The sequence below is a fragment of the Thalassophryne amazonica genome, chromosome 4 (assembly GCF_902500255.1).
Source record: "Thalassophryne amazonica chromosome 4, fThaAma1.1, whole genome shotgun sequence".
In the NCBI taxonomy this organism is placed as follows: Eukaryota; Metazoa; Chordata; class Actinopteri; order Batrachoidiformes; family Batrachoididae; genus Thalassophryne; species Thalassophryne amazonica.
The window spans coordinates 127,994,668-128,015,592 of record NC_047106.1 but is presented as its reverse complement, the minus strand read 5'-3'; the positions used below and the strand labels follow the sequence as shown (position 1 = coordinate 128,015,592).

The following is a 20,925-nucleotide window of genomic DNA, read 5'->3' as shown; positions in this document are numbered from 1 at the left end:
TAGGGCTTCCTTGAGCAGCCTGGTAGGAATGGGGTCTAATAAACATGTTGATGGTTTGGATGAAGTAACTAATGAAAATAACTCAGACAGAACAATCGGAGAGAAAGAGTCTAACCAAATACCGGCATCACTGAAAGCAGCCAAAGATAACGATACGTCCTTGGGATGGTTATGAGTAATTTTTTCTCTAATAGTTAAAATTTTGTTAGCAAAGAAAGTCATGAAGTCATTACTAGTTAAAGTTAATGGAATACTCAGCTCAATAGAGCTCAGACTCTTTGTCAGCCTGGCTACAGTGCTGAAAAGAAACCTGGGGTTGTTCTTATTTTCTTCAATTAGTGATGAGTAGAAAGATGTCCTAGCTTTACGGAGGGCTTTTTTATAGAGCAACAGACTCTTTTTCCAGGCTAAGTGAAGATCTTCTAAATTAGTGAGACGCCAAAATATAGATGTAATAGTTATTTGCAGCCTTTGATCTATTTACAGTAAATCATCATATTTACAGCCATTCTCAGTCAGTCAGGGGATGGATACATGAACAATTCCTAAGTCACCAAATATGTCTTGGACTTCATTTGGAGCAGTCATTAAGAAATACAAACAGTATGGTAGTGTATGGTAAATCTGTCAAATAGGCAGGTCTCAAAAAGTGAGTGATGGTGCAAGCAGGATACTAGTGAGTGAAGGTTCAGGTGACTTTATTTGTACCCGTAGGTAGATTTGACTTGCAGCAAACAGAAAAGGGCGTCCATGTTGTGGATGTACATCTGGAGCTGGTCCCCGGGCGCCTAATGGCGACTTCTGCTCCTACTGGCAGTTAGGATGGGTTAAATGCAGTAGACACATTTCATTGTGCAGGGAACATGTTCTTCTGTGCATATGACAATAAAATTCCTTTGAATCCTTGAATGTTAGTCAGGCACAACAATAAGAATGAAAACACTGAAAACACTAACGAATATCATATGCAAAACAAAGTGTAACACAGACACCACCGGGCACTCACAAGCTTACTAAACCACTAAAAAAAAAAAAGAAGCATCAGGAGAAACCACTAAAAGATGGTCAGCATAAAACTAATGTACAAAGGGCAAATAAATAAATATGTGCAAAACCTACTAAGATTTGTTCAAATGCACAGTTGCCACTGGGACAAAACTATTCCTGTAGCGTTTTGTCCTACTCCTTGGGATTTTAAGCCACCAAAACACTTATGACAGCTCTGAAGGAGTTCTGTTGCTGGGAATGGAGAAACTTGCATAGTGTAACATCGACAGTCACAGCTTCATGGTGGAGTAGAACAGAGAAACGTGACATTTCACCTGCAGTTTGACAGAAAACACATGGGAACTCAAGGCTAGGTTTCATCAGTTTTCCTGGGACAAAATCCTTTTTGTGTTCATCCTCTGTGTGTTTATCTCAATGTTTGTTTTTCTTTAATCAGATATTCATGAGCCAACTCTGTCTTCATGTGGCATGTGCGATGTCACAGAACATGGACGTCAGTGAAGAAATCAAAGTGGAACAACCCAAACCTTAACCTGTTTCTTTCTGCAGTTGTTTGACAGGGAGTTGTGTGTTCGCCAGCTGCGGTACTCTGGCATGATGGAGACTATTCGTATCCGCCGGGCAGGATATCCTATCCGTTATACCTTTGTGGAGTTTGTTGACCGTTACAGGGTTCTCATGCCTGGAGTCAAACCAGCCTACAAACAGGTAGGAGAGGTTTGCATTTATTTTGGACCTGCTGCAGTGTCAGTGATTAATTATTGCTTCCACAGGGCATTATGTTGTTCTTGCTGTTCTTGTAGTCCCCTTGTTTGTTATGGTGAGCAGGTTCACACATAATTTAATGAACATGTTTAAAAAGCCGTTCAGTTTTTGGGTGGATATAAATGAAGAGGTTGAGACAGATTAGACATTTTGCGCCTTGGCAAAACTGTGTGCTCCATTGAATGCCCCATTAGCTAATGAAAATATTACGTTACATATTCCTGTCTTCCTATGGTTGTGAGACTTGAATGCTGAGTAATAATCAAAAGTGACAACTACATGTCTTTGTTGTCTTGTGAGTATCCTTGGGTACTGGTGGAAAACCATGTGTCAAACGTATGATTACTAAGCTGATGCGTATCACTTGTATTGCGCATGAACATTAGTTATGATAGTTTATGGCCATGTGGTGCATTTCTCTGGGCATGATCCAGGATGCTGTACTTACTTTGGCCAGTTTGGTGGTTGCAAACCAGGACCTCGGTCAGTTGAGTGATGTGGCAAATGCAGGTTGCACAGTGCAGAGACTGAGAGGTGAACAGACTGTCTGTTAATCAAATTAAATAAAAATGAACAAGCAACAGGAAAAAAAAACTATGTTGAGATCTGTCCTGTCCTCTTCTGCTTTGCTAAATTTTGGTTTTAAGTTTAAAGTTTATGCACATCAAGTCTGGGCATGATTCCTGCTAGTTCAAAGATCTCACATTCCCAGTCTTTTATTGCTGTATATTCCTCACATGATTTTACAGATATCCAAAATATAGAAAGAGAATAAAATGAATGAATGAAAAAATCCTTATAAGACTCAAGTAGTAGCTGTTGCTGGATTTTTCTGCTCCCTTTAAATGTGGGAAAGGAGTTTCAGTAAGAGCACCATCGTACTTAACACGAATGAGCATGAATGAGGCCGAACTAGGCCAAATATGAAAAACTGCAAAAGTTCAAGACACAGACAGACAGACAGTCAGATAATCATGTACAAATGCGTATGCGTATCACCAAGAATGTGGGCGAATCCCGCTTCGACTGAGTCGTACATGACCATGTGTACACGCATGAATGTTGAACATTGGTGGAACACAGTATCACACAGTATGACCATAGAATGCTGTTAGATTGCACTGAGGTCCAATTGCCGGTCAATGTCCAAATGTATGTATGGCAAACATGGGGAGTGGGGTGAGCCAGGACTGTGTCTGCCCTCTTCACAAGACCTGCCAACACTGGATGTTAAAATACATCTAATGTATGGTCTGGAAACAAGATATGTATTAAATATGTCAATTGCTGCCCCCCTCACCCACCCACGCACTCACTGCCTCTCCCCCTCCCTCCCTTGCGCGCACACTGATTGGTCAGTTGGTCAGTGTGAACAAAGTTCACGGCAGGAGCTGAGCAGTCTCGCGGAAGAGCTGTGTCCAAGCACGCGGAAGGGCCGTGCGACCTGCCGTCTGGCTGGATGGTGCGCGGCACACCGCAGGATGCCATGTCAAGTAGAATATACATTTTGTGGTGGACTTTGACATTTGCTCTTGCTAGTTGGCTGATCACAGGATTACACGGATATTTTCACATGGCGCAGCCTGGCTGCCAACTGCAGGTGCTCCAAAGGTCAGTTTTATTTTTTTCATGGTTTGTAAAGAGATGGATGGTGTACATACGACAATATGTGTTTCACAGCTGTGAGATGTGCTGTCACAGCTGTCAGTTGCATGGTGTAGCGTCGCACAGAGTCGCTGGAACACAGTGACTGCACATGGGACCAGCAGTGCGGCACCACGCAGCTCCATGCGGTGTTCCATCTTTGATGATCATGTTAGTCCACAATCATCATGAGAGGGCATGACAGTGTATCTGTGATCTGAGGTGTATTTTGGATATAACACTGATTGCGCAATGTCCACGTGTAGTTCACAAGATGATTGTGTGCCACAGACATTGCACATAAAAATATTTCCTTTGCGAACCCCAAACGGGATCCAGTGGGGGCGCACGTGTGGCACAATCTGGACATGCCGGCAGGATTTGACGTGCCTGACCATAGCGAATATCCCTCAAATACAGTCTGCACAGCAAACATACTGCACTGCAGCTGCCGTTCAAGCTTTTACCACTTCGAATGCACCTCAACAGTGTTGGGCATGTGCTCGACACTCGGGCTGACTTCGCAATTGTGCCTGTCTGTTTGGAGTGCACACACGAATGCTATATGGGGATTTCAAATGCAGCTCGAATTTGCATGACTGTCGTTCAAATGTCCATTCAGACAGCATTCTGGCTCATTCGTGCTCTAGTGTGATGGGTAGGTGCATGCAGGCACGGTCAAGACATTCGGCCAGGATTCAACGTGCTCAAACTATTCGTAAAGCCCCTCAAACGTAGTCTGAATGCTTCATATTGCATGCAAATTGCCGTATGAATATTATAACTGCAGTCAGACTGTGGTAAGACTGCAACTCAACTGCCGTTCAAATATTTTCCAACATGAGCGCAACACAAATGTAGAGTGCATGTGCTCTGGCCGCACAAATGTGCCAACTGCTGTGAGAATGCTGTACAAGGCATTCGAGTGCAGCTTGAATTTGCATGACTGCCATTTGAATCCTTATTCATACACCATTCGGACTCATTTGTGCTCTAGTGTGACTGGGGTATAAATCATTTCAACAAAAAGTCCAAATGGCAACATTCTGGCAAGTCACTGACTATTCCAAAGTTTATTTTTAAATTATTCTACAAGTAAATGGAAAAAGCATGCAAATGCATACTTAAAAATAGCATTTCTGACCTGATAAATGACTGAAATGATAAATAAGACTGAAATGATGCATTTTTTTTCTATGCATTATTTTTTAACAAACATGGATGGTACAAACCTATTTCCATCACCAAAGAGCACATGTTTTTCTGCGATCTGTTTGTGTGAGAATAAGTAGTAGTAGTAAGAATAGTCCAAAGCCTACCAGTCATTTTTCACATCAGCAGTCAGAAAAGGTTGTGCAAGACATGAAACAAATATTGTACCCTTAGAGAGCATATCACACTCCAATCAGCACTATCTTTTAAAAACATTATGGATTATGAATCATTACTTCCAACTCTTTAACTCCTGCAAGTCCTGGGCCCGGTGTCGCAGACCGAATGGTCCGCCCCTAAAAATCGGCCAACCACTTGCATCTGTGCATGAATGAACCGAGGATCCTCTGCTCTCAATCCCGATGCTTTAACCACTAGACAATCACCTCCCGCTAAGTTTTAAGCAGAAACAAGGTTTTAATCTGTGAACCGCGGCTAATGACACACGCACAGATGCAAAAGGCGAACCGATTTTTAGGGGGGACCATTCGGAAAGAAGACCAACCAGAACATAACATAAAGGCATTCAGGCCCAGCAAGTTGCTTGTGAATCCTTGGTGCTGATCACAGGGTCCTGGTGCTCACTGTGGCCACTGTTGCTTGTTTGTTGAATGAATATAAATGAAGACTGATTTTCTTATTGTATATTCGTTTTGCTCTGCCATCAGGAGGACCTAAGGGGAACCTGTCAGAGGATTGCTGAGGCTGTGCTCGGTAGAGACGATGACTGGCAAATGGGAAAGACAAAGATCTTTCTCAAGGTAATCCTGCAATACAGTCTGATTCTACATAACAAGCAACAAAAAGTCAAATACAATTTTAAGATAATATTTGGTTGAAACACCATTCATAGAAAGCTCAAATTTTACAACCAGTTTTTATTATGGATATTACGGAAAATGAAGGGAAAACGTTTGTCCCTCACATTTACTTTGACTTCTGTTTCATTGCAGACAGTTTGAACCCAAGACATTTCATGTTTTGTGTGTTCATTGTCATGTCGTTTGCTAAAATACATCCATCCAACATGCTTTTTTTTTTTTTTTGTCCAAGATGAAAATGCAAACATTACAAAGGCTGCGGAAGAACAGGTTATGGGTATTGGACTGACCTGCCTACAATCTTGTCCTATCCCATCAGAGAATGTGTGGACAATTTTGAAATGAAAATCTTGCAATATTTCTTTGCAGAACATTGTTTTTATAGATTTAAACAGTTTTCTCATAAATTTGTTGACAAACTACAGATCATTTGCCCATCTTTGCTCCTCAAAGACTCAGCACTCAGCCTTTGTACCAAATTATGATTAAAAGCACCTGTTGACATCACCCAATTGAAATAACATCATTATTTTATTTCTGTGACCTCATTAATAATTCTAAATTACCCCTGTCCCAGCTTTGTTTGGAATGTCATGCAGGCCTGATAGTGAGTGTATATAAATTAATGAGTTACTCTCCAGGTTAGAGAAGAAATGTGCTGGCTGTTGGGTTCATTGTCAGTTTTATGGGGTGATTGAGTATGCTGATAACCTCACATTATTAACATCCACAGTATCAAGTCTAAGAATTATGCTGACTGTTTGTGAAGGTTTCAGCAGAGAATACAATTTCAATTTTCATTTATATAGTGCCAAATCACAACAAAGTTCCCTCAAGGCATTTCACACAAGTAAGGTCTAACCTTACGGCCCCTTCACTCATAGTGTGAATATGTACAACTCAGGGCAACTCCTGTCAGAACAGTTCATATGAGCGCACCACGAAACGTGCCGTTGGGCAGGCATGCCGATGCGACGATTCCTGCACGCTGGAACACAGTGCGAGCAGCAGTGCACATCACACAGCTGCTGTGAAAATAAAAAATAAAAAACACGTCGAATAATGAATTAGAACCCACGCTTTCCAAAAGCTCTGATTGCCAGTCAGAAATTTTACCAGTGAGCTACCATCGCTGGCCGGTGAAAGGTGCAGGAAACTGCCTGATATCAGGAAGGACATGGACATATAAAAAAAAAACACATACACCATATAAAAACACCGCATTATATTGAATCCCTCTTATCAAGCGGGCAATACAAGTATTATCCTTCTGTTCCATTGTAGATGGCCCATGGTCACAGACGTACAGTCATGAAATGACATGAATGAGAAGCAGTTCACTCGTCTCATAATGTCCAGATCTGCTGGTCTGGTGTGTCCAGCCGCCCCGTGCGCGTGTCCTGCCCAACATGAGTGTCTTGTGGACGGCGCACCACAAGGCTTACACCGTGTCATGTGGAACAGAGCTCACGTGGTGACATCACAGTCAGATCACCCACCGCATGTTATGATCTGATGGTCCGTTTCAACCTGGGGGCCTGTCAATGGGCTGCAGCTTGCGCACGCGCTTGCTGCAGCCCGTCACCACAGCGATATCAAGATTTAAGATTCAAGGATTCAAACAAGTTTATTGATCCCTAAAAGGGCAATTCCTATCACTAGTTGAACATAATAATGGCACACATCAGAGTTAAAACAACCGCACATGTGCATTTGATTGTTTGTGCGCTAAACTTTGAAACAGTCCATCATCCAAGTTGAGGCAATGGGACTATGGGCTGCAGCAGCTACCCGCGCAGCCAGCCAAGCTGGGGAGGAGTGGAATGGGGGCGCTGCAGCTATGTGCCGCGCAGCCTCCCAGAGTGACAGAACAGAGGTCGGGGGGAGGGGGTGTAGGAACAGAACCACAAGGGGGGAGGGTGGTAGGCGTGGGAGGGGGAAGGTATGTGTGTCATGTGTGCAAATTAGTTCGTATCAGTCTCTGTCCATGTGTGCATAAAGTCTGGAATTGCCTTGACAACAGCAGACTGTAGGGGAGGGCATAAGGGCAGATAAGAGTGGAGCCAAATGCTTCACCAAGGCCGTTGAATCCTTCTGGAGGAAAAACAAGCGGGGGCATTTTGACCTTCAGTAGCTGATAAGGCTGCCATGTTTTGGGTTTGGCAGAGAGACACAGAAATTCCATTTGCAGCTCTTCTGACCATCAAAATCCGGTGTTCATTGTCATGTATTGTTCAGGGTCGCCACAGCGGATACAGCCAAATCTGCACTGGTAATTGGCACAAGTTTTACGCTGGATGCCCTTCCTGACTCAACTCCAGTTTTACCTGGAGAAACACACACAGCTGCTGGTGTTCCAAAGAGGTCTCCCATCCAAGTACTAACCACATCCCAGTTTATGAATATTCCCTAGTCTCCAACATCTTCCTTTGCTCCAACATGTTTTCCAATTTGCGTTTGAGTTCAAAAGATAATGCAGTCTGAGATTGTACCGAGTTGAGAGACCAGCTAATCAGTTCTGTGGTTATTCCAAATATAGCTTGAAGAATTCACAGTCTAATGAAGTTGGGACTTTTGAAAGTTGGAGCAGAGATAGAAAAACACAAGAGGAGACGAGAGAGGAGATGTGACTGCCCTGGCTGAAGTCCCAGCTTGAATCAGTATATGCTTTTATTTATGTCCACATGATGACAGCAAGCAGACACACGCGCATCATAGTAGGCAGTTGTTAGTCCATGTCCATCCAAACACAGTACGTGTTGTCCAGCTAGGATGTCCAGATCAACAGATCTCCACAGCCGCTTCTGTCGGTGGCCACACCTCCTGTCAGTTCAGCACACAGACAAAAGCCACACTCTTGGGGAACTGAGAGAGATTTGTGTGTGTTAGAAGAATTAACACCATCAAATAGCTTGTTCACAGCATTGTCTGTCAGCAAAACAAACTCTGCCGTGTTTAGCTAAATGCCGCCCCCACTAGTGTGAGCATGGGTGGGGTTCGCAGCATGCAATGGTACAAAACGTATGGAACCAAAGTGCATATTAAATGGAACAAATAATCTATGTCATGTGACATACAAATGGTAAATGGTAAATGGACTGCATTTATATAGCGCTTTTCCATCTGCATCAGACGCTCAAAGCGCTTTACAATTATGCCTCACATTCACCCCGATGTCAGGGTGCTGCACACCGGGAGCAATAGGGGATTAAAGACCTTGCCCAAGGGCCCTTAGTGATTTTCCAGTCAGGCGAGGATTTGAACCCAGGATCTTCTGGTCTCAAGCCCAACACCTTAACCACTAGACCATCACCTCCCAACACAAATACAATACAATACAAAGCAACAATCAAATGACAAGGATCCACTCAGCCGTTATATAATTGTCAACATCTTCAATAAAAAACGTTGTCATTTTTATGGTACTCAAGCATGGAATCTGAGTGATAGGAATATTGTTCAGTTCCAAACATTGTGGGATAGATGTGTTTGAAGAATTATACATATATGACGCATTGTATTTTGTTACCAGGTCTTGTTCAAAGACTTATATATTGCCATTTTTTTTTTAAATGGTCTGTTTGATGTTAAACTGTGATAATGTCATGGTGAATGCCATGGCAAATAAGGCCTTATTAGACAGAAGCAGCATATTAAATTCAAATCTGTCTGTTATAGCAAAATCAGATGAGTGCGATACAGATGGTTTACTGAAGTTTCATTTCTCTTACTTTAAAAGTACAAGTATGTACAGACTACTCCAGTTGTTGGCGAGATAGAGGAACTCCTCTCTGTTTTCTATGCAAATATTGTTTATATATATATATATATATATATATATATATATATATATATATATATATATATATATACAGTGAGGAAAATAAGTATTTGAACACCCTGCGGTTTTGCAGGTTCTCCCACATAGAAATCATGGAGGGGTCTGAAATTTTTATCTTAGGTGCATGTCCACTGTGAGAGACATAATCTAAAAAAAAAATCCAGAAATCACAATGTATGATTTTTTTATAATTTATTTGTATGTTACTGCTGCAAATAAGTATTTGAACACCTACCAACCAGCAAGAATTCTGCCTCTCACAGACCTGTTAATTTTTCTTTAAGAAGCCCTCTTATTCTGCACTCTTTACCTGTATTAATTGCACCTGTTTGAACTTGTTACCTGTATAAAAGACACCTGTTCACACATTCAATCAATCACACTCCAACCTGTCCACCATAGCCAAGACCAAAGAGCTGTCTAAGGACACCAGGGAGAAAACTGTAGACCTGCGCAAGGCTGGGGTGGACTACAGGACAACAGGCAAGCAGCTTGGTAGAAGACAACAACTGTTATGATTATTTTTTAGAACGTGGAAGAAAATGACTGTCAATCTCCTTCGATCTGGTATTCCATGCAAGATCTCACTTTGTGGGGTAAGGATGATTCTGAGAAAGCTCAGAACTACACAGGAGGACCTGGTCAATGACCTGAAGAGAGCTGGGACCACAGTGACAAAGATTACATTAGTAACACATGATGCTGTCATGGTTTAAAATCCTGCAGGGCAGCAGGGTCCCCCTGCTCAAGCCAGCACATGTCCACGCCCGTTTGAAGTTCACCAGTGACCATCTGGATGATCCAGAGGAGGCATGGGAGAAGGTCATGTGGTTAGATGAGACCAGAATAGAGCTTTTTGGAATCAACTCCACTTACCATGTTTAGAGGATGAGAACAAAAACCAAGAAAACCATCCCAACCGTGAAGCATGGGGGTGGAAACATCATACTCTGGGGGGTGCTCTTCTGCAAAGGGGACAGGACGACTGCACCGTATTGAAGGGAGGATGGATGGGGTCATGTCTTGCAAGATTTTGGCAAACAACCTCCTTCCCTCAGTAAGAGCATTGAAGATGGGTCATGGCTGGGTCTTCCAGCATGACAATGACCCCAAACACACAGCCAGGGCAACTAAGGAGGGGCTCCGTAAGAAGCATTTCAAGGTCCTGGAGTGGCCTGGCCAGTCTCCAGACCTGAACTCAATGGAAAATCTTTGGAGGGAGCTGAAACTCCAAACCTGAAAGATCTAGAGAAGATCTGTATGGAAGAGTGGACCAAAATCCCTGCTGCAGTGTGTGCAGACCTGGTGAAAAACTACAGGAAACGTTTGACCTCTGTAATTGCAAACAAAGGATACTGTACCAAATATTAACATTGATTTTCACAGGTGTTCAAATACTTATTTGCAGCAGTAACATACAAATAAATGATTAAAAAATCATACATTGTGATTTCCGGATTTTTTTTTTTTTTTTTTAGATTATGTCTCTCACAGTGGACATGCGCCTGAGATGAAAATTTCAGACCCCTCCATGATTTCTAAGTGGGAGAACCTGCAAAACCGCAGGGTGTTCAAATGCTTATTTTCCTCACTGTATATATATATGTATGTATAAATTTATGTTTTTATTCATTTTTTTAATTAGCTGTCTATTATACTTGTTACCTGGTTCATGTTTTTAGTTATCTATTACTTTATTTTTGAGTGCATGTGTGTGACTGAACATATAAAAATATTAACAGATGAAATGAAGTTGACCACAGAACATGGAATATCTTGGATTCATACAGTCTGAAATGAAATAGAAGTTGAAATAAATCTAAGAATCACTGTTTTGTTGCCCGGAAACTTTATTGTACTCACAGTTGCCAAGAGTGTCTCAGTGAGCTCATGTCATTTTCCAAAACCACTTTTTTTCCTCATTCAGACTGAGCATTGAGGTCAGTGTGTTCTAAACAGTGTGGAAGTCCAGCACTGTGAAAACACACACTGTGATTGTTTCCAGTTCATCCTCCTGCCTGTGAATGGGAAAACAAGGCCTTCTTTTCCCAGGATGCAAACTTGTGCGTGTGTGTGTTTTAGTTTCTGATGGCAGATGTTGTCCTGAGGTCAAAGGTCATCAGTTGGACGTATCCGTTATGCTTTCCACTGTCACATGTTTCTTCAGCAGACAGACTGAAAATCCATCTGCTGCCACTTGACTGTTTTGTCAGCGTGTGATTCCATTACCCTCTTTCAAAATAGTGTTTTTGTAGCCGAGTTTATCTTGAGAGTCAGGGCCATAATGTATTTTCACTCCACAGGGTACATTTTGATATATTTATTGTGCCTAAAAACAGAAAACTCCAGTATATGTAATGTTTTTGAATAAATGTATCAGTGAAATAGGTATCTACATTTCACCTTGAAAAATACGTATCTTTTAATGGTCTCCATTGTATATTTAAAAATGGCTGAGTTGAATCAGCTGTTTTTAGATATTTTTTATTGAGAGAACATTTATAGTTCACATGAAGTACAACATATCTAGCTACAGTGGGGAAAACAAGCATAGTAGATTTTGCAAGTTTTCCCACCTACAAAGAATGGAGAGGTCTGTTATTTTTATTGTAGCGACACTTCAACTGTGGGAGAATCTAAAAAAATATCCAGAAAATCACATTTTAAATAATTAATTTGCATTTCATTGCATGAAATAAGTATTTGATCACCGACCGACCAGCAAGAATTCTGGTCTGCTAGTTTTTCTATAAGAAACCCTCCTATTCTGCACTGCACAGACCGTCAAACACTGTACTGCTCTTTTTGCTTAATTGCACCTGTTTGAAATTGTTACCTGTGTAAAAGACACCTGCCCACACACTTAATCAATCACACTCCAACCTGTCCACCATAGCCAAGACCAAAGAGCTGTCTAAGGACATCACAGACAAAATTGTAGACCTGCACAAGGCTGGGTAGGACTACAGGACAACAGGCAAGCAGCTTGGTGAGAAGACAACAACTGCTGGCGTAATTATTAGAAAATGGAAGAAACACAAGTTGACCGTCAATATTCCTCGGTCTGGGGCTCCATGCAAGATCTCGCATCGTGGGTAAAGATGATTCTGAGAAAGCCCAGAGCTACACGGGAGGACTTGATCAATCACCTGCAGAGAGCTGGGACCACAGTCGCAAAGATTAGATTAGTAACACACTATACTAGACTAGTCTAGTGGTTAAGGCGTTGGGCTTGAGACCAGAAGATCCTTGGTTCAAATCCCAGCATGACTGGAAAATTACTAATTGCCCTTTAATCCCCTATTGCTCCCGCTGTGTAGTGAGCGCCTTGTATGGCAGCACCCTCACATCGAGGTGAATGTGAGGTATTATTTGTAAAGCACTTTGAGTGTCTGATGCAGATGGAAAAGCGCTATATAAATGCAGTCCATTTACCATTTACCATGGTTGAAAATCCTGTAGGGAAGTTCACCAGTGACCATTCGGATGATCCAGAGGAGGCATGGGAAAAGGTCATGTGGTTAGATGAGACCAAAACAGAGCTTTTTGGTTTCACCCCCAATCGCCGTGTTTGGAGGAAGAAGAAGGATGCGTACAAACCCAAGAATACCATCCCAACTGTGAAGTATGGGCATGGAAACATTATTTTTGAGGCTGCCTTTCTGTAAAGGAGACAGGACAACTGTACTGTATTGAAGGGAGGATGGATGGGGTCATGTATTGTGAGGGGAGGTGATGGTCTAGTGGTTAAGGTGTTGGGCTTGAGACCAGAAGATCCTTGGTTCAAATCCCAGCCTGACTAGAAAATCACTAAGGGCCCTTGGGCAAGGTCTTTAATCCCTTATTGCTCCCGCTGTGTAGTGAGCGCCCTGTATGGCAGCACCCTTGCATTGGAGTGAATGTGAGGCATTATTTGTAAAAGCGCTTTGAGCATCTGATGCAGATGGAAAAGCGCTATATAAATGCAGTCCATTTATTTACCATTTATCATGAGATTTTGGCAAACAACCTACTTCCCTCATTAAGAGCATTGAAGATGCTCTTACTGAGAGAATGGTCGTGAGTGGTCGTGGCTGGGTCTTCCAGCATGACAGTGACCCCAAACACACAGCCAGGGCAACTAAGGAGGGGCTCCGTGAGAAGCATTTCAAGGTCCTGGAGTGGCTTGGCCAGTTTCCAGACCTGAACACAATAGAAAATCTTTGGAGGGAGCTGAAACTCAAAACCTGAAAAATCTGGAGAAGATCTGTATGGAGAAGTGGACCAAAATCCCTGCTGCAGTGTGTAAAGACTTGGTCAAGAACTACAGGAAACGTCTGACCTCTGAAATTGCAAACAAATGTTTCTGTACCAAATACTAAGTTCTGATTTTCTATTGTATCAAATACTTATTTCAGGAAATAAAATGCAAATTAATTATTTAAAAATCATACAATGTGATTTTCTGATTTTTTATTTTTTTTTTCTATCTCTTACAGTTGAAGTGTACCTACAATAAAAATTACAGACCTCGCCATTCTTTGTAGTTGGGAAACCTGACAAAATTGACGTTGGATCAAATACTTAATTGTCCCCACTGTATATGACTTTGATTCCATCAACACCCCTTTAAATTGTAGTGTTGTAGACAGTTTTGCTTGTAAACTGTGAGTAGGACAATGGCTTCACTCAGAAGAAAAAGTTAACCACACAATTAGAGAGGAAACACAAAGTGCAGGAGGGTGAAGGCAAGAGCAGTGGCCACACTTCCCTGAACAGGATGTGGACACATTTGGGTGATAGGGTCCACATTTAGGAAGAGGAAGAGGAGACATGCAGTGTTTGTTGATGTTATGCTCTTCACATAACATTTTGGTAAAGTCTTGTGTGACAATTTGTGTCGGGGAAGGAATAACCATAACCTCGGCTACGCCTCGTCCAATATAACTTTTCTGAATCCAGTATTTCTCTACGTTGGACAACTTGCCATCCATCAATTATGTTCTCCACCCCCCTCCCAAATTAAGCAAACAACAAAGAGTCAAGTAAATTAGATCAATTTATTTTGTTGTGAACAGCATATGAATGCTTCTAAAATATCAGTAGCGTGCTTGTCTACCTTCTTAGTGTTTTTGGCATCCTTGGAGTTCAATATTTCCACCAGTTCCTCCTCTGTGAACTCAGAAAACCTTGCTGGCAGACGATTTTCTGCTGTTGTTGACATGTTTATTTTTTCAACCAGCGTCTGTCAGCAAGTTCCTGACCTCTGCTACATCATTAGTGATGTCATCTCATGAATAATTGTCTGTCTCGCTCTGATTGGCTAGCTGTTGGCAGTAAGCTCTAACGCTATTGGTCAGTGGGAACTGATCCAATATAACTTTTGGTCCCAGCCTTTTTGGATCCCTTTGGATCCAACATAACTTTCTAGGCTAATCTATGATTGTCCAATTGCAATCTGAGTGGAAAACACACACACACACACACACACATATATATATATATATATATATATATATATATATATATATATATATATATATATATATATATATATATATATATAATTTTTTTTTTTTTAATGACACATGGTAAGAGAGTGTTTAATGAGAAAAATGTCTGCAGTACAAAAATATAGGTGGAGATTAATGTCCAACTTTTATTTCTTTCGGTGTCAAAATCTGTGTAGTAGATGTCAGATTCTGACATCTGATGCCTTCTATTGAAATCCATGGCTGCTCACTTTAATTGAACAACTGTGGGAGTTTTTATCAGTCTTATCCTTTTACATGATTGCTAGTAAGCTCAAGAAATAGCAATCATAAGTCAATAAGCATCCTGTCAAGTTGCTATAAAAATAAATTGCTCCACAGTTTTCTTTCACAAAAACGATCGTTTTTGTGAAAGAAAACTGAATCAAAGCACTGGGGATGATCCGAAATGATTATTGATATTTGGTGGTATTTTTCTTTGGCATTATTAACAAAATACTTGTCTTGTCAAGGGCAGCCAGGTCTGTAATACCGTTGGTGAAAATAATGTGTTCTTTGTCACTGGATATGCATGGCTGACCACTTTTGTGAAAAATTGTGAATTGTTTTAAATTAAAAGAGAGAAAGTAAAAGGACGTTACAATGTTATTTTGAATCCATATCTGCCTCCTGATCAACCTCTATATTTAAGATATTCTTTGTCTTGGTATATTTTATCATTCCACCAGGTTTTATGGCAGTTTGCCAGAAATATTTTTTGTCATATGTCGTGTAATCTGTCAATGAGAAGAAGCTGCATTTGCCACTGGAAATATAGCATCCTCAGCATAAATAAAAACATAGCCTGCTTCCAAAGCTGGGGCTAACTACTTCTAACATATTATCTTTCAGATTGTCTCAGTCCTGGTCTAATACATACTGTAATTCGACTGTTAAAGTGATGATCCAGAAACACAAGTAGGCGTTGTGTGGAGCTTAATGATTGCTCTTTTTTTGTAGGACCACCATGACATGTTGCTGGAGATTGAGAGAGACAAAGCGATAACTGACAAGGTCATCCTCATCCAGAAAGTAGTACGAGGTTTCAAGGACAGGTACGCCATCAAAATTCATATCCAAAGATAAGAGGACTTGTTTAAGCCGTTGCAGCCTTTGACTCTCTGGGAGAACTCACACAATGCAAACAAGTACAAGCCAGAGGTGGGAGTAAGTCACTGTCAAGTCATTCTCAAGTCATCAATCTGCAAGTCCTAAGTCAAGTGTCAAGTCAGCTTGCAAACAATTGGTGGTCATTGTGACTTGAGACTCGCTGATTCATGACTTGAGAGTGACTTGATGGTGACTTATTCCCACCTCTGGTACAATCCAAAATCGACAACAGGATGGGACCACAAAGCTGGAATTAAAGAATGGATAGAACGTGTGACTGGGGATGGTGACAGAACATTTCAACAATGTAGCAAATTCCTGATCACTTATTCAAAACACTGCTTCAACACCTGCAGCTTGAACGTCGTTCCAGAATCCGGATGAAAAGGAAGGTATTATATGCTGTACTGGCACCTAGTGAACACGAACACCTGCTGGACAGTTCAGAAATGTGTATCCATACCATACCAATTCGTAATTTCATTTTTCAAAGCTAAAGTCAGCGCAGGGTCTGTACACACACTGGCATTAAGTTCATTGTACGCATTTGGAATACAAAACAGGCCTGGATTTTGGGAACACATAACACGAGACAGTAAATAAGGATTTATGACATAAAAATGTACTGATCAGTTCAGTGTACAAATAATGAATGTTTATGAGTTCAATGATATGAAGATTTCACCAAATTAAATATTTGTTCCATTCATTTTTTTATTGTTTTATTTTTTTTCTTCAGATCCAACTTTCTGAAAATGAGGAAGTCAGCTGTGTTGATCCAGAAAGCATGGAGAGGATATCACTGTCGGAAGAACTATGGAGCTGTGAGGAGCACCTTTGTGTTGCATTTTCTCATACAACTGCATAAATCCCTCTATATATAAGGCAATATATGTATGTATGTATGTATGCGGCACGATTTGTGTTCGGGGTGAACTGCCACAGCGATTAAGCGATTGACACCAAACTTGGTATGGTGACTGGAGGCACCAAGGGCCCTTGTGTTGAAAGCGCATGTGCGCAACTACATGTACCCAAACACACACACACACACACACACTAGATTAAAGCGTCACACACACATTAAAGTAATAATGATTAAAGCTGAATTCTGTAATAGATAAAGAAAATACGCACGCACACCTACGGACAATTTAAAGTTTCCATGCCACGTAACCTGCATGTCTTTGGATGTGGGAGGAAGCTGGAGCACCTGAAGGGAACCCACACAAACATGGGGAGAACACACAAACTCTACACAGAAAGGCCACAGGTGGGAATTGATCCCATAATCTCCTTGCTGTGAGGTAACAGTGCTAACCACTAAGCCACCGTGCTGCCCAAATTGAGTTAGAACAGTTAGTACAGAAAGTCTTGAAAATTAAGCTACTGCAAAATAACCCTTAGTTTCTTTGTCTATTTCTGTTTGTCTCTCTATTCCTAGATGCGAGCAGGTTTCTCTCGCCTGCAGGCTCTGGTTCGTTCCAGGAAATTGTGTGCATCGTACCACATCGCCCGTCAGCGAATCACACATTTCCAAGGACGGTGCCGAGGCTACCTGGTGCGTCGGGCATTCAGACACCGGCTATGGGCTGTTATCACCATTCAGGCGTATACCAGGGGCATGATTGCCCGTCGGCTGTTCAAGAGGCTGAAGGGAGAGGTACGGACACACCTGTCTTTGAGTTTCTCATTTTTGAAGATATTTGCATGAATTCCTGAATAACTAAACCTGAAACTGTTTTCAAACCTTTAATATCTGGTGTTCTCTAAGCTGCTGTTGTACAATTTCAACCAAGAGCAGCAGGTTGCTGCCGGTCTCAAACGCAGAGCAAGCTACTGTGTTTACACCGGAAACAGTGTAGAGAGCATTGATTTCTTCATAAAAGCTTCACACCAAACCCTAACAAACAACAAGACTTCACCTTAAACATTAGCGCCTAAAGGTTATTAGTCCTTAATCCTGTTGGTGCAGCAATGTGTTTTTGATGCAAAACAGTATATATTTATTTCTAAAGTAAAATGAAAGAAATGTAACGGTGGATAACCTCAGCATGAAAATTGATTATTCTGATGATTCTAAACAAAATGCTTGTCCAGGCCCTATACTAGGACCCTGAGATACTTAAACTCCTCCACCTGAGGCAAGGACACTCCACCGACCCGAAGAGGGCAAAGCACCTTTTTCCGGTCGAGAACCATGGCCTCGAATTTGGAGGTGCTGATTTTCATCCCGGACACTTCACACTCGGCTGCAAACCGCCCCAGTGCACGCTGAAGGTCCTGATTTGACGAAGCCAACAGAACCACATCGTCCGCAAACAGCAGAGACGAGATTCTGTGGTTCCCAAACCAGACCCCTTCTGCACCCTGGCTGCGCCTAGAAATTCTGTCCATAAAAATAATGAACAGAGCCGGTGACAAAGGGCAGCCCTGGCGGAGGCCAACGTGCACTGGAAACAGGTTTGACTTTCTACCGGCAATGCGAACCAAGCTCCTGCTGTGGTCGTACAGGGACCGGATAGCCCTTAGCAAAGGACCCCGGACCCCGTACTCCCGGAGCACCCCCCACAGGGTGCCCCGAGGGACACGGTCGAACGCTTTCTCCAGATCCACAAAACACATGTGGACTGGTTGGGCGAACTCCCATGAACCCTCGAGCACCCGATGGAGTGTGTAGAGCTGGTCCAGTGTGCCGCGACCAGGACAAAAACCACACTGCTCCTCCTAAATCCGAGGTTCGACTATCAGTCGAATTCTCCTCTCCAGTACCCTGGAATAGACCTTACCGGGGAGGCTGAGGAGTGTGATCCCCCTATAGTTGGAACACATGCTCCGGTCCCCCTTCTTAAACAGAGGGACCACCACCCCGGTCTGCCAATCCAGAAGCACTGTCCTCGATTGCCATGCGATGTTGCAGAGGCATGTCAACCAAGACAGTCCCACAACATCCAGAGACTTAAGGTACTCAGGACGGATTTCATCCACCCCAGGAGCCTTGCCACAGAGGAGCTTTCTAACCACCTCGGTGACTTCGGCCTGGGTAATGGATGAGTCCACCTCTGAGTCCCCAGTCTCTGCTTCCTCTTCGGAAGACGTGACGATGGGATTGAGGAGATCCTCGAAGTATTCCTTCCACCGCTCGACAACATCCCCAGTCAGGGTCAACAGCTCCCCACCCGCACAGTAAAAAGTGCTGGCGGAGAGCTGCTTCCGCCTCCTGAGGCGTTGGACGGTTTGCCAGAATCTCTTCGAGGCCGACCGATAGTCCTCCTCCATGGCCTCCCTGAACTCCTCCTAGACCCGAGTTTTTGCCTCTGCGACCGCACGGGCTGCGCCACGCTTGGCCTGCCGGTACCTGTCAGCTGCCTCCGGGGTCCCACCTACCAACAAAGATAAGTAGGACTCCTTCTTCAGCTTCACAGCATCCCTTACTTTCGGCGTCCACCACCGGGTTCGGGGATTGCCGCCACGACAGGCACCAGAGACCTTGTGACCACAGCTACGAGCAGCCGCATCGACAATGGAGGTGGAGAACATGGTCCTCTCGGACTCCATGTCTCCAACCTCCCCCAGGATCTGGGAGAAGCTCTCCCGGAGGTGGGAGTTGAAGACCTCGCTGACAGAGGGTTCCGCCAGTCGTTCCCAGCAGACCCTCACGATATGTTTGGGCCTGCCAGGTCTGACCGGCTTCCTCCCCTCCCAGTGGATCCAACTCACCACCAGGTGGTGATCGGTCAACAGCTCTGCCCCTCTCTTCAATAGAGTGTCCGAGACACGTGGCCGAAGGTCAGATGATACGACTACAAAGTCGATCATCGACCTCCGGCTCAGGGTGTCCTGGTGCCACGTGCACTTATGGACACCCTTGTGCTCGAACATGGTGTTCGTGATGGACAAACTGTAACTAGCACAGAAGTCCAACAACTGAATACCACTCAGGTTCAGATCGGGGAGGCTGTGCTTCCCGATCACCCCCCTCCAGGTCTCACTGTCGCCGCCCACGTGGCCGTTGAAATCCCCCAGGAGAACAATAGAGTCCCCAGTCGGAGCGCTATCTAGTACCCCTCCCAGGGACTCCAAGAAGGTCGGGTATTCTGCACTGCCGCTCGGCCGTAGGCCGAGACAACGGTGAGAAACCTGCCCTAACCCGACCCTCTCGTTCATTGGAGTGAACTCCAACACATGACGACTGAGCCGGGTTGCAATAAGCAATGTGACCCCAGCTCTGCGCCTCTCCCCGTGGGCAACGCCAGAAAAATGAAGCGTCCAGCCCCTCTCCAGGAGTTGGGTACCAGAGCCCAAGCTGTGCGTGGTGGTGAGCCCGACTATCTCTAGTCGGCATCTCTCAACCTCCCGCACAAGCTCAGGCTCCTTCCCCCCCAGCGAGGTGACATTCCACGTCCCAACAGCCAGGGTCTGTGAGCATGGACCGGGCCGTCGGGCCACCCGCCCTCGACTGCCACCCAATCCTCTCTGCACCCGACTCCCATGTCCCCCTCTGCAGGTGGTGAACCCACAGGAGGGCGGGCCCACGTCGCTCTTTCGGGCTGAGCCCGGCCAGGCCCCATGGGCTAAGGCCCGACCACCAGGCACTCGCGCGCGAGCCCCAACCCCAGGCCTGGCTCCAGGGTGGTGCCCTGGCTCCGCCATACCGGACAACGTCTTGGCCCTTGATTTTTTACTGGTCATGGAGGTTCTGAACTGCCCTTAGTCTGACCCGTCACCTAGGACCTGTTTGCCTTGGGAGACCCTACAAGGGGCACAAAGCCCCCGACAACATACCTCCTAGGATCATCCGGGTACGCAAACTCCCCCACCACGATAAGGTGGCAGCCCGAGGGGGAGGGGGAGAAAAATAACGTTTATTGCGTTATACACAAATGTACAATACGACTTTAACACATATATTAACAGTCAGTACAGGGACATAGTATGTTTTAGATGCAATACATGTATATATGAGGTCTGTTAGAAAAGTATCCAACCTTTTTATTTTTTTCAAAAACTACAT

General features: G+C 43.6%; 1 protein-coding gene across 1 annotated transcript in view; it reads left to right on the top strand.

Moving 5' to 3' along the window:
• The window catches only part of LOC117508715 (unconventional myosin-VIIa-like), a 289,667-nt gene that overhangs the window by 170,802 nt on the left and 97,940 nt on the right, over positions 1–20,925 (top strand). Inside the window, exons 18-22 of the mRNA XM_034168534.1 lie at positions 1,558–1,716; positions 5,298–5,390; positions 15,762–15,856; positions 16,651–16,735; positions 17,356–17,574. Of these exons, the coding sequence (XP_034024425.1) occupies positions 1,558–1,716; positions 5,298–5,390; positions 15,762–15,856; positions 16,651–16,735; positions 17,356–17,574 (651 nt within the window). The remainder of the gene's footprint in view (positions 1–1,557; positions 1,717–5,297; positions 5,391–15,761; positions 15,857–16,650; positions 16,736–17,355; positions 17,575–20,925) is intronic.